Source organism: Lingula anatina, chromosome 1 (assembly GCF_051362555.1).
Source record: "Lingula anatina isolate TDL-2025a chromosome 1, LinAna3.0, whole genome shotgun sequence".
NCBI lineage: Eukaryota > Metazoa > Brachiopoda > Lingulata > Lingulida > Lingulidae > Lingula > Lingula anatina.
In genome coordinates, this window is record NC_141767.1 from 19,419,141 (window position 1) to 19,433,637 (window position 14,497).

The 14,497-nt window shown below is 33.7% G+C and overlaps 2 protein-coding genes and 1 long non-coding RNA gene across 4 annotated transcripts; 1 reads left to right on the forward strand and 2 right to left on the reverse strand.

Annotated features, from left to right (window-relative positions):
* Positions 1-940: 940 nt before the first annotated feature.
* LOC106170843 (ethanolamine kinase 1) lies at positions 941-11,937 on the reverse strand. Of its 2 annotated transcripts, none has more exons than XM_013550842.2 (8): positions 11,750-11,937; positions 6,042-6,301; positions 5,218-5,379; positions 4,561-4,703; positions 4,033-4,116; positions 3,543-3,706; positions 3,219-3,292; positions 941-2,961 (listed from the first exon to the last, which is right to left on the reverse strand). In XM_013550842.2, the coding sequence occupies exons 1-8, from the start codon at positions 11,876-11,878 to the stop codon at positions 2,889-2,891; spliced, it is 1,089 nt and encodes a 362-aa protein (XP_013406296.2). In that variant the 5' UTR covers positions 11,879-11,937; the 3' UTR covers positions 941-2,888. The 2 variants fall into 2 exon arrangements, with proteins under 2 accessions (XP_013406296.2, XP_086857516.1); XM_087001390.1 differs by having other exon boundaries at positions 6,042-6,252; positions 11,750-11,879.
* On the reverse strand, positions 9,313-11,543 carry LOC147764066 (uncharacterized). The gene is made up of 2 exons (XR_015331964.1): positions 11,305-11,543; positions 9,313-9,607 (listed from the first exon to the last, which is right to left on the reverse strand). It is a non-coding gene; the product is annotated as an uncharacterized LOC147764066 (long non-coding RNA).
* A 413-nt stretch (positions 11,938-12,350) lies between the features above and the next one.
* On the forward strand, positions 12,351-14,463 carry LOC106170854 (succinate dehydrogenase assembly factor 2, mitochondrial). The gene is made up of 4 exons (XM_013550852.3): positions 12,351-12,526; positions 12,792-12,985; positions 13,173-13,282; positions 13,552-14,463. The coding sequence occupies exons 1-4, from the start codon at positions 12,473-12,475 to the stop codon at positions 13,659-13,661; spliced, it is 468 nt and encodes a 155-aa protein (XP_013406306.2). The 5' UTR covers positions 12,351-12,472; the 3' UTR covers positions 13,662-14,463.
* Positions 14,464-14,497: the final 34 nt, after the last annotated feature.

Sequence of the window (14,497 nt, forward strand, 5' to 3'; positions counted from 1 at the left end):
GTTTTGAGCAGCATGCACTAACTGAGAGAAAAGATGATTAAATCAGTAATCAGAAACATCCTTAACTTGTATGAATACAGTTTAAATGAAATCTTAATATCATCAGTTCATCATCTGAGGTTTAATAAAAAACTGAATCATGCTATTAACAATCCTATTTTCAACATTCTACCATACTTCTTTAAGATAAGACAGCACATAAGCCATCAATTATGATTTCTGACTTCATTTATCAACAAACCACCTTCATGATAACCTCATTTGAAATATGACCTCCAAGTGGATTTGTTTTACATAATTTTGCAATTAAACAATCCAGTTTTTCACATTTCTTTCATATCTCAGTGATAATTTTTTGGGTTAGGTAGAGATCTCCACAAAGCACATCCCATCCTACTCCAGCCTCAGAGTTGGAGTCAGGACATACAAAACAACAGCATATAAATTCACAACAAAAGCAGCTGCCAGCTTATTCTGGAAACTTGATGGATTTCGCATGTGCTCAATTACTGCAATAGGTCCTGGTACAGGCTGGACCCAGATCTTAGATTGTGAAATGAAATATGGTATTCTGATAAAGTAAGATTTAATTTCTGATATAGTGAGGTTTTATTTCTCCCTCCCCCACACATTGTGCTATAATGAGCTGTAATAACACAACAAGCACTTATTCCAACTGTGCTTGATTTCGTATCTTAGAAAAAAGTCATATCTAAGAAAAAAGTCATAAAAATATTTAGTAAAATCGTTCAGTAGGAATGAGGAAAATACTGGTATGAAATTACAGTAAACTATATAATGCAAGCCAACATTTGTTTTTCTTAATTTTCACCTTATCTTCAGTTGCTCTGGGGAACATTAAGGGAATGTATACAGATTGAAAAAAATATAGACTGTAGTCTAACATCACACATTGAGAAATTACCCCAAACACATTAGCCTGCTTCATGTAGCAAAGTTTAATAAAATAGTGGGTGTTTTGATTTCTGTTCTGTTATGTAATTCTTCTTGTGTTCTATAATAATGAATCTACCTAATTTTTTGGTAATTATACTACATAAAGTTGTTTGGACAGTGATGAACCAACTACTTACAGCAAACAAAAACTGAACTTTTTAAAAAATAATCCACATCTGCAAAACATTTGTTTTAAACCTCACTGATATTGTGTTTCACAAGTTCTAGTGCATGTGTTATACTAATACCATGAATGTGTGCTACACACAGGCACACCAACCACAATATACCTTCAGCAGCATTTATAATAACCATATGAGTCCCATATGAGATCTTGTATTCTAATATTCAATTGAAAAAATAGTTACAGGGGAGAAGAGTAATACTTTAAACCACATCAAGCAAAAAAAAAAAAAAAATCTTAATTGACAGTTTTGAATTGTGCACAACATATGAAAGTCAGTCCTCGAATGTATGGCAGAATTTGTAGGACTCGCCCTCTAGTATAGGATAAGGGATGTTAACATCTGGAAAGGAGGGTCAAAGGTCAGTATGTTGAGTTAAATCACCATGTACCTCAAGAAAATAAGTTAAGTATGAGTTTTTTGCTGGAGAGAAAAGCCTACACTGAGCACCTTTAATTAATTCATCCTAATTGGAGATTCACATTCAATTAAAAACTGTATTATTTCCATAACCATGTATAGTTTACTTGAATGGTGCCAAAGAGCACAAAATAAATTAAAATAAGTCACCATCAGCAACTGAAACTAAAACTAAGACACTTCATTCAGTTAAAGATAAGAAAAAACTAAACAGAAAAGGCTGTATTTGTGCAGTTCAACCATTGCCCTTTTGTTTGGAGAAGACAAGTGTCTTTAATGAAGCGTAATATTAACATCAAACTTACTTTCACTTAAAGTCCAAAGTGGAAATAAAAAGTGCAGCTCAGGAAAATGCCCAATAAAATCAATATGATTTTTTATCAATATTGTTTATTACAAAAAAAAAAATGTCAAGATGATCATGGTTTTCCATCATTCACTGAAGTATCAAAAACAGTCCTTTTAAGTCCAATTTATACAACTCTAAATACCTTGTTATCCTTTCAGAAGTTCTATGATTTAAGTAGGACAAATTTTGTTACCATTTTTATGATTTAATTTACACATCAACATACTGTTATCCAAGATTTTAAAATGTTCATAACATGATAAAACCACTACAAAATAATATTATCCAAAATCATAACAATTAAATGTACAAATCATTCAACAGTATATATGTAAATTGTGCAAAACAGACTTGACACCAAATGTATAAAGTAAAGATATCCCTTAAAGTAGAAGCTAAATAAATGTTACAATAAATGCAGTGCAATAAGGCCAGCATATTTAACATCCAGTCAATATGAATCTCAAATGATCACAACAGTTCACTGTAGGAAGCACATATGCCTCCAATGCACGCATGCAAGTACATGCAAACACTACAACTTATGTGGAATGAAATCATTTGTCATTAGAATGGCGTACTATGGTGAGGTAAATGTATTCAAATGGTTTACAGAGATGAGCCATCTGGACTGAGCTCCAAGACTGGAAATGTGGAGCCAGCATTGTATTTTATATAGTAGAACATAGCCAGCAAAATTGATTGTTGCGTTTGTAAGTACCTGTATTCTGCCTTAAACAACTGAGGCCAGGGATACGATTTCCATGTCAGTATGTTATGATGAGCATGGAGCTTTTGTGCAAGAAACTATACAAAAAATACTTGTATCAATACGCCATGATCACAATTATACAATTTGTGCAAATTTTACTTCCAATTATCTACATGTACACCTGCTTTCTCCATGAGTTCCACAGAAACCTGTCATTATTATTATCTGTACCAATATTTTTTTTTAGGCTTGATATACATTTTTTTTACTGTGGAAGTTTCAGAGCTAAGAATTCATTCTTTCTATTGAAATATTCTCCAAACCTCTGTGCTGCATATCTAAAAATTAAAATAAATAACATAATAAATAAAATAGATATCAATTATGAATAACATAAAAATACAATCGATTCGTTTTTTTTTAACCAGGATGAATGCTCATGAAAACACACTATTCAAATTTTCAAAATCTTTTCCAGATAAAAATCAGTTAAAACAACAGAATGTAAAAAAATGTTTGATATTGTAATGATATAGTCAGTTGGTATTTTTTTAATTAAAATAGTAACAAATGTAGTTTAAGAAATATAACTTACTGAACAAAGTCAAATTCTATGTTTGAGAATCTTGCTTGAAGGATAGCCCAAACTCCCCAAAAGAAATGGGCGAGCTGCAATTAAAGGGGGAACATTATACTCATAAAAATGCAATATTTAAGGTGCAAGATATTTTTGTGGAGCTTTATGACTGAAAAAAAAAGACACGGCAGTACTGTTCTATATTTTCCCAAAGAATTAAAAAGAATAATTTTAGAATATCAGGCAATTAAGTTGAATGCATTCTCATGATCAATTGAACCACCACAGGTTTAATAAATGTAAATTGTTATATTCAAATATATAAATATATTATATACTTACAAGAGCAAATTTATTCACTTGAACATATAATATCTCTACATCCTTGTCAGTCACATCACTTGCTGGTAGATTTTCGAGTTGTTTCTCACATTCTAGATAAGTTCTAAGCCACTGCAGCTGCAAGTCCTTGTCAGGGTATAAAGAGTAGTCAACATCATCCACCCCTGAGGAATTAAAAAATAATAATAATCTGACAGTGTAACTACTATACCAAGAAAGTTTCAAGCAGTCTTTCTATTTTCATTTTATTTAATTTTTATTTATCATTATCTTTCTTAGGTACATTAGAAGTCTTGAAGCAATCTTTTTCTTTTCATTTTATTTCATTTTCATTTATTCTCTTTTTTATGTACACTAAAAATATCTCAAAGTGCTTGGAGTCTCTAAAAATAACAGTAACTTTGTTTAAAATACAAAAAAATGTTATCATATATGTAATATACACTTTAAAGGAGAAAAATAGAGTGGGGGGAAGGAAAGTGGACAGTACCTGCAAATTCACAGAAGTGATCTCCAATATCAAAAGCTTGATAGTTGTAGTCAGCATATTCATAATCTATGAACACCACCTTATCTAAATATGAAATTTGCATATACATATTCAGTCAGTGAATATTGCATAAAATAGTCAAAAACTGACAGTAATCTACGATTTTTTGAGACACAATATATTGATTTCTTAACTTAAAAAAATTGAGACCATTATATCTTAATTATCAATGTGCACTTAATGCAAAAGTAAGTTGGTATCCACTTTGTTTAAAATTTCATCAAAACCAATCAAAAGTTTTATAAATGTATCTTATCTTTCAGTGCATTCTACTCTTTTTATCCCTTTAAAATCAAAAGAAAAAAATCACATTTAAAAAACTTTGAAAGATACATTGCTAAAATGCATATTAAGCAATGCAAATTATTATTTTTATTTTTTATTTATTTATTTATTTATTTATTTATTTATTTTGAAAACCACACAAAAATATTTATAATACAACAATGATGCTCTTATTTAAAGTACCTTGACTTGCATCATACACAAGGTTAGCACAGAGAATATCATTGTGACAGAACACCACTGGTGAGTTAAGAGCCTCTAATGGTCCCTGGAGCTCAGATAATTCAGCTTCTAATTCATGCCTCTTCTTGATTTCTCTTTGATATCTAGTTGAAGAGCAAAATGTATATATTTCATGAATCCATTATCTGACAAAAAAAGTCCACAAAACCATAAGTAATCTGATTTAATCTTTTTCATTAAACAACAATCAAATACAAACCCAGTACAGATCAATAGCAGTAAGTCAATATGCAGGTCATTTCGAATAGTGAGCAGTATCCTGTTACTTTTTTAAAAAACTTATACACATTCATGTTCACAAAATGTAAGACCAAGCAAGGATAAATATATAAAATTTAAAATATCAGTCAGATTTGTTTATTTTAGTTGTGAATCTTATTTTTAACTGTCAAATAAAGCTATCCTTAGGAGAATGCCTATACAATTTGTAGAAAAGTTCCTTGACAAAAATTTACAATATCAACAAGAACAGCAATACAAGACTACAGTTTATGGAAAATGTACTTTGTCAGTCAAAAATGTTCAGTTACAACAGATAACAGTTCCACCACATTGCAGAAAGGGAACAATATTTTATTTCATGTGATGTCTTCCAACCTTTCATCCTGCTCTGTATTGTCAAGATGATCTGGCACCAGTTCTAACCAGGACCTGATTTTCTTGAACACCATAGCTTCGGGTGAGATTTTTATTTTTTTATCATTGATGCTGCCTGCATTTTGGATGGAATGAATTCTACTCATCTCCTTGGCTATTAACCTACAAAGTAAATACCCATATCACCATAATATCACTGTTTGATATAACAGCACCATCAAGCAGCCATGAATAGATACACTGTAGCACAGAGTTTATTTACCTACTGTTCATTATCTTTGGAAAGTCAAACTAGAGTACATGATGGAAAATTCTGTTGTTTTGATCGAGTGACTTCCTTCTGAAGGTAGATACATGTACATTATTTCCATAAGATAACTGCATGTACTAGTAGATATGTAAACAACAATATCAACATTAGGATAACTGATAAAACAGATCATTATATAAACTATGGTGATCGTCTATGGAAAGTCAAACTTCATGATGGAAATTTCGGTTCATTTGATTTATTGCCTTCCTTAAAAAGCAACTGCAACAAAACTTAGAGAAAAAACTACACATAAGATAATCATGAAATTATCCAAACTCTTAAATAATCGACTGAATACAGTAGCAAGGATAATCATTCTAATATATTAACCTTTAAACATCAAAAAATACAATTCTTTAAATAAGCTTGGGGACTTCTTTTTATACATTCACAAATGTTATTTAAAATGTGCAATTCAAATAATTAAATAAATGCAACTTAAATGCATGCACATGTATCAATGCACATACATGCAAGCACGCAAACATAAACAGCTCTGCGCACAACTCACTTTCTGACTTTCTCATCCCTGACCAAATCTCTATTTCCAACAATACCAGGAACAAATGCATAGCACAGCCCATTATTGAAGGAGCAGTACACCTCAGGAGCGCACCCTGCGCTGTGGAGCAAAACCATATTTTGGAGTTCCTTTTTTCTATCTATAAACAGCTCTGTGTTTTGTCCATAAATGCGGACCAACACTGTGTCGCTAGGATTGTCTGGAAGGTATAAACCAACAAGTTTGTTGGTTATTCCATCTGTGAAAACCTGTAAAATTTAAAATGGTACAGATTTTGCTTCATTATAAATTTTTTGATTACACAGAGTTTGTTTAATGCTTTTCAGACATTGTAGAAAATGTGTGGCACCTTGATGGTAATGACCCATTATCATGATAACATGATCTTCTGTTTACCTTCTTTACATGTAATAACAACTGTGTTCTACCATGACAGCTTTTGCTGCAGCCATTGAGTTTGAAACTTTGAATTGTTCAGTTATGTTGAAAACATAAATTTAGTTTATTCTGTTGTTACATATTGTATATTATTAATTTGCATTCACTGAATTTGGGTTCACCAAATGAAAGGATCAGAAATGGTTTCACCAATCATATGGAATCACAGACACTTGTTAATTATCAAGCGTATACCACAGCAAAGTAATCGGTGCTGTTCTGCTACATTTAGCATTAAAAATTAAAACTTGATATGAATCAAAATGCTGACTTTGACCCCATTTCCAGAGATTAGATCGATCTACTTTAGATCGACCTAACTCCCTGGGGGTTCACACTAAATAGCTGTCAGCTGAGCGGACATGAAAATTAATTACCCCCTTACAGCTTGTAGTAGGTGGGACGGACATTTAAGCCGGATTATCTGACAGTAATTTAGTGAGACTCCCCACGGGGATAGATCGATCTAAAAGCTCTGGAAATACAGCCTTTGACATTGTCTTTTTTCAACTGACTGTGGGAGTAATGAGTATGTATGAACATTGTAAGCACTGTGCATGCATATGTGAGTAGCATACTGTTTAATGCTACCCAGGCTCTTTTGCCTGTGGCTGTTGGCATGCTGAATGTGTATAAATCTTAAAATTACATATGAAGCAAACATAGATCCCCTGTAAAGCATATAAATCACTAGTACCAGTGTCTTGTAATTACATCTCAAACAATTTAAGCCCACATGCCAAAGGATACACCAAATTTATCACTAAGTAAGATCAGCTTTCTGGTCGTAAATCTGACCTAGCTATTTACTGTAAATCTGATCTGGCTATTCATCCAACCCTCCCGATTGTAAAAATCCACCAAACACCTTAGCAATATATGACACGTTGCTACTGCATGTGCAACAAACAGCATAATTTTTCATAACATTTTTTTTTTTGGAAATATGAATGCAATGATCCTCAATTAGTATTATTATGAGTTATGCTGTAGGGAACTATAAGGGTGTCATTTGATCGGGTTAAGTGCCAATGATTTGATACATTAACCTGCTTCAAATGCATCATACATATAAAAACTTCAAAGTACAATGTAAAGGCAGATGTCATGTACAAGAGTCCACAGTAATACAGCACCTTTTTAATTCCCACTGATTTGAACAATTCTGGAAGCCTCATCTTAGGGCTCATTCCCAATGACAAGCTATCAGTCTACATACTAACCATGCAGTAGATTGATCCAACTCTGCAGGGACACTCACTGAATGCAAACAGCTTAACAGATAAACACACCTCCTGTTGAAAAGAAGAGTCATCCAGGTGTGTCATCCAGTTAAGCTGATTTCTTTTAGTGGATCCCTGCAGAGTTGGATCAATCTTTGAAGACCGACAGTGTCACTGGGAATGGAGCCCAAAGATTCTAACTCAATTACCTGTATAAATGCTTGGACCTAATTAGAGAAGGACAAGAAACGCGGCATCTTCCTTTGAAGCTATGTGCGTTCGGGTAAACATTCGCCTATTGTCTCACATAATCTGTTTTGATAGCTCCACGGGCGTCTGAACAGCTTATTATCAAGGTAGCGCGCGCTGTGCTTCAGTGCATTTCTATTGTTTCTCTGCATTGATAACGCAATTTCTCGCAGTCCCTCGTGGTTGCTATGATACAGCATTGCCGCCATCTTGCAGTTGCGAGCACACAGGTTTCCGTCAACACGTGGAAATTTATTGAGGGGTTTTCGGCATTTTTCCCCGTTACCTCATAAAAACGGGGTGTGAAGTTTGTCTTCAATACCTGCTGCCTTTCCCTGTCCGTGAGGTAGTCTCTGACAGGACAGGAATACGCACCCAACGACCGGAAATCTCATTCCTACATGTACCAGTAGCTGTGACACCCCGGAAGATCAATCAAATTTACACAAGAACTGACTGCTGGTGAATCAGACAAATTAAAAATGGACCTTTTTATCATGTTTGTGAAATTATATATTACCATTAGGGGCCACTCATTTCGCAGACAGCTTAAAGAAAAGTACCAAGAATCTGTGTCTGCATCTACGAAAGAAAAAGGATTGAGAAAGTCTCTCAAAAGGAAGAGTAGAATTACAGCTTGAATTATTACCTAGATTTTCAACAAACAGGCAGTATGATCGTGTGCATTTATAACATTTGGGTTTTTTCACTTCGCAATTAAGATCTTAATTAGAAATTTCATCTCGGTTTACATTAATTTTAATTAGTTATTTAAGAGTCAGATTTGTCGTATTAGTTTGGTAGAAAATAATACACCAGGTACCAAAATATGGCTTTCTGTTTTCAGTTACTGAAAAGCAGTCGTAATTCAAGAACTTATTATAAGTATTTATAATATTTGTTTTTTTTCATTCAGCAACTATCTTTCATTTATATTTTGCTTTATTTTTCATTAAAAGTTACTCGTTTACAATATGAGATTAATTTCACCAATACTGATCTTATGGTAATAAAAAATACATATATTTGATATAAAAAATCTTCTTTTTATTTCTTTTCACTTCCTTTTTTTTTTACACAACTTTAAATAATAAAAGATTTGACAAATAAGACGCATATCACTGCAAGAGGGTCAATGTCAAATGTGAGTATGAATTTTATCAGGATCAGATTTTTTAAACCTGTAGTTAGTGTATTCTGAGGTAATTGAATATGCAATTTCAATCAATTGTTTTTCAATGCAATTTCAATCAATTTATATCAAATATATGTGTCTAAACATATAATCCATGTTTTTTACATTTGATTTTTTTTTTCATTATAAGATAGGAAATATAAAACAACTTGAGTACATTCCAATATTTATTATTATAAAAGTAAACATTAAAATTTTAAAATGCTTGTTACAAAGCTAGTGATGATGAATATACAATACATGTGCAGTTTTCTTGTCTTGTCTCTTTTTGTGAAAGTCATGAGTTCTTTCCTATTTGTATCCATGTAGTATTAACTTATTTATAAAAGGTATAAACTAATTTCTCATTGACCTATGTGAATTACTGTCCAAATGTTTAATTAGTGAGTCTCCTCTTGGGCAATGGTGCATTGTCCAATTTTAACTTTCTGGCACCTTGTGGAGAGAATCTGGAAGAGAATAAGAATGTTTTTATCACAAACTACTATAAATGACAATTGCCTTTTTTACTTCTACTTGGACATTTGAGCCACAGGTAAGCCTTATCAAATGCATCTCAAGATTCTACCTGTCAGGTAGATTTTCCCTCTAGTTAAATTTACTTCCCTTGTTAGGCATGGACTTTCTAGATCATTATCAGCCAGGTAACTAAGCCGTCTGGCCCTTTGATGATTTGATAAAGCCAGCTAGGTGCTATCCAAAGGCATGTCTTAGGATTATTTCAAAGATTTCAAGCACCTGATAACAAGATAATGCAATGTAGCAAGGCAATTACAGAGGTGAGACTCTTATCACAAATGTGATCAAGATCTACTTTTATGACCATTACCCAAGTAAATATAATCATGAACTTTGCATGTGTACATGTCCACATATACACTTTCACTATAAGACCAATGAGGGTGTTTGTCAATCGTCTTTATTCTGTTTAGGGAATCCAATTTAAAAATGAAAAACTAATAATTATTATTCTCAAACTGGAGCAGACTTTAGCCGGTCATGTGAATATACATATATACTTCAGAGTAGAGTTAATGTCAACTTTGATAAAAGGATATTAAAAGGCCCACAGGTGCGTTTTTTGTGTGTCACAATTGCATGGGTGGTGCCATATTGCAATGATAGCCCATATTAAGAGTTAAAAAAATAATAATTATCATTCTCAGACTGGAGCTGGCTGGAGCCGGTAATGTGTAAATATATATATACTTTCGAGCAGTGTTAATGTCAACTTTGATAAAAGGATATTTAAAGAATCACAGTTGCGTTTTTGTGTGTAACAATTGCATGTGTGGTGTCATATTGCTATGATAGCCCATATTGAGAGTCAAAAAAATAATAATTATCATTTTCAGACCAGAGCTGACTGTAGCCGGTAATGTGTAAATATATATATACTTTAGAGCAGTGTTAATGTCAACTTTGATAAAAGGATATTAAAAGGATCACAGGTGCGTTTTTGTGTGTCATAATTGCATGTGTTGTGCCATATTGCAATGATAGCCCATATTGAGAGTTATAAAAATAATAATTATCATTCTCAGACCGGAGCTGACTGTAGCCGGTAATGTGTAAATATATTTATACTTCAGAGCAGTGTTAATGTCAACTTTGATAAAAGGATATTAAAAGGATCACAGGTGCGTTTTTGTGTGTCACAATTGCATGTGTGGTGCCATGTTGCAACGAGAGCCCATATTAAGAGTTAAAAATATTAATTATCATTCCATAATTCGGGCTCACTTAAGCAAGTAACATAAACCTATACATATAGTACACAGCGGTGTTGATGCCACCTTTATCTAAACCGTACGTAAAAAATACCAGACCTAAAACGATGTCGGCGAGTCGAATAAATCGGAGAGGAATTGCGTCATTTCAATTCAAAACACGATTTGAGGTTAAATTATTGCCGCATCTATGGCTAATTCTTTACATAGAGGTAAAATTTCGAGACTAGAAATATTTTTCTATCGGATCATAGCTAAAGACAAGTATTCGACACCGCAGTTGTACAATTTTAAACACTCATTTTACGGCAACAAACACGATTGCCTTCACCATATTGGGCATTTTGAATTCCTCCATGAACAAACATACCTTATTCTCATCTAGCATCCAAAATAGCAAAAGAAATTGTACTTACATTTTATCTCTATAAGTGTCTTGACTCATCCACCCGAACGTTTTCCTCGCGTTATCACCAGCTACCTGTCCAAATGACACAAAAAGTCATCAACAGCCGCGATATGCTCGCTACCTGTACGGGAGGTCACGTGATCCGAACGCACATCGTTTCGCGAAGAGCTCGCGCTAAGCCGATTATCCTTTGATCTTTCTCCGCGTTACTTGTCCTTCTCTATTTAGGTCCAAGATAAATGTAACGGAGGAGGGGAGGGGTGGGGGTCTGAGTCACGGACCCTCAGTTTCTTAACACTGTGGCAGGTCAATTTCGCTTATGAGTATATATCGGGGTAGACATAACATTAACAGTGACACTAACGTACAACGTCTGCACCTGTACAGGTGAGCTAGCAGCCGTGCAAGTAAGCTTGGTTGCCAAATAAATAAAAATGCTCGTTAAATCAGACCTTAATTTTCACATCTTCGCTCTTCCAACTGGGTTTCACAGTTTGTAAAAGTGCCATCGCTCCTTCAGATACATTTTTATCGTCAATTTTCATGTCCACATGCAGGACACCGGCTTCTAGCTCAGACATCTTTTCTCATGTGAACTATATGCGGTTGACCTGAACTATGAACCTTTCCTAAAGGAAGAGAAGTACATTTGTAGAAGCAGTCATTTAGGCATACCAAGATGATAAGACAAACCAGGAATATCAGTAATGGTTTGAAAGATATATGAAAAATTGAAAGCCAAATTGTTGTCATTTGATCTAATTTTATCCATTATTTTGTTTGCAAAATATCGTAACGTTAAACCCTATCCTCCCTGAATAAATTGAACAAGCCCGCATTGGTACGATCTAGTGCTTTAAGGTCACAAGACAAGCACGATGAAGGCGAAAGTGCAATATTATCTTATTCACCAGAAAAATACATACTCTGACAAAATTTTGAATAAGCTGTGTTGGGCATTTTTATATAAAATCATTTTGGAAATAATTTATTAATTTATTTATTTGAAAAATTGTGGGAAATCCCGGGAAATCCGTGTTTACAACATGCAGCCTCGTTTTCCAGTAAACATTATTCTAAAATTACATTGATATCGAGACAGCTGACGGAGATGTTTAGGTCAAGGTGACTAGGTGAAGCCGTCTCACAGATGCACATTACGAAAGGTGGAAAGAATGGCTAAAAGAATGTGTTCAGCAGTTAGGGCTGGATTTCTTCGATGTAAAACGGTATATGTTATATACTGGCATTTGATGTTGTTTTTTTGCATAGATTATGGAACTTAATGGTGTGTTTTACTGTTATTGTGATAACGTAAACATTTAAGGCTGCAGTACGTTACAGTACGGCAGTACTGTAGTTGAAGGTCAAGACTAAAGCACTGTGTTGGAACACACTTTTGTCATTTCAGGCTTATTTGTATTTCATGTATTGCTTGAGTAGAGTACATATACCCTTACATCCATGTATATTTGTATTCTTCCTGTAATGTAGGCAAAACCAACATTCTCAAACATACGTCTCATGTCATCGGAGTCCGACCAGCCAAACATCATACATCCCATGATGGAGATTCCTCCCATACCACCTTATCCAGAGAAACTGAATGAGCCAGTAGAAGAAAGGAGGGCACGGTTACTCTATCAAAGTAGGAAAAGGGGGATGTCAGAGAATGGGCTTTTACTTAGGTGAGTCCACAAAATAACTGCATGGCTTTAAGTAGCAACTTTCACATGAATAAACTCTAGGAATAGGCTTAGCTTTGAGTTCAGGAAAGAGCAGTTGAATGTAATCATTTCCTTTTAGGTTGTTTGAAGGAACTTGAAAAAAGAGAGAGAAGTGGTCATATTATGGTTTTTTCATCCTTATTTTCAGTACCTTTGCCTCCAAATATCTAAATGGTTTTGATGAAAGGCAACTAAAAATGTATGACCACCTCATTAACCAACCAGATAATGACTGGGATATTTATTACTGGATAACAGGTAAATATTAAAATATTTAATTCTTATATCTTATAATATTACATATTGAAAACAATGTTAATTCTCCCCCTAGTGAAAAAGTCAAAACAGGTGAAATATTTTACTAAAAGCGTTCAAATAAGTTTGTTAGTTGAAGTAAAATGAACATACTTTTAGGGTCAGAAATTAAGTCTTTGAAGTACATTATCATGAAAATTGTTAAATTAATAGACTAAGTTTTTGCTAAGTATTTCATGTTATAAAGTTGTCACACATATTACTTTTTTCAGGTGTTGAACCCACACCACCAGAATATGAAAATGAAATTATGGACTTGCTGAAGGAACACACAAAAAATGACAACAGGGAAGAAAGACTGAGACAGCCTGATTTACCATGAGGGAAAGAAGCTCTTCGTTTTGTTATGATCATTTTGTACTAAGTATGGTGTGCATTGGAGCCAAGATATTGCACAGCTGTTTACTTGAATAATTTATCCTTGGGAAGTTATTTGGGGTTCGGATATATACACTGTGCAGCATATTAGCATGATGCTTGTTTTTTCAAGGAACAACATTACTGTTGTACAGCAGTTGTTACTATTATTAAGAAAAACATAATTTTTTAAAGTAACAGCATCATTATTTCAAACAAGGTGGATTTTGTGTGGTTGGTGCATATAGCTTTGTATGCAGTTTGCACTTCACAAATTTACCACAAGTTTAACCCAGAATACATCAAGAGAAAAACATGTGGAATGTAACTGTGAAGGCTGCATCTACATTGACATGTTTATGGGTTTTTCTAGCCTTGAGGTCCGTCAAGTAATACATTTTGGTTTCATATTTGCATCAAAAACACGGGCAAATAGCATCAGCCCACTGTCCAGTTGCTCTGAACACAGCTGTATGGCCACCAAATTTCAAAGCAATACAACATCCTTGATTACAAATTTTGTAATTATAATATTTAATATTGAAAGAGCAGTGGCACCCAGGTGAACTATTACTATATAGTATGTTACATGGATTTACATGTAGTATATTCTGATTGACCCCCCCCCCCCCAAAAAAAAAGGGATGGATGGATGTCTTCAGTGGACTGCATTTTTATTATGCCTGTTCGTTTAGTATAAATGTGGCATTGATGAGTGAGTAGGAAGTGACAGTTTTATTTATTTAATAAAATTTCTCATGCTTCTATTCTGTTGTATTAATTTCATCACAAAAAGAACTA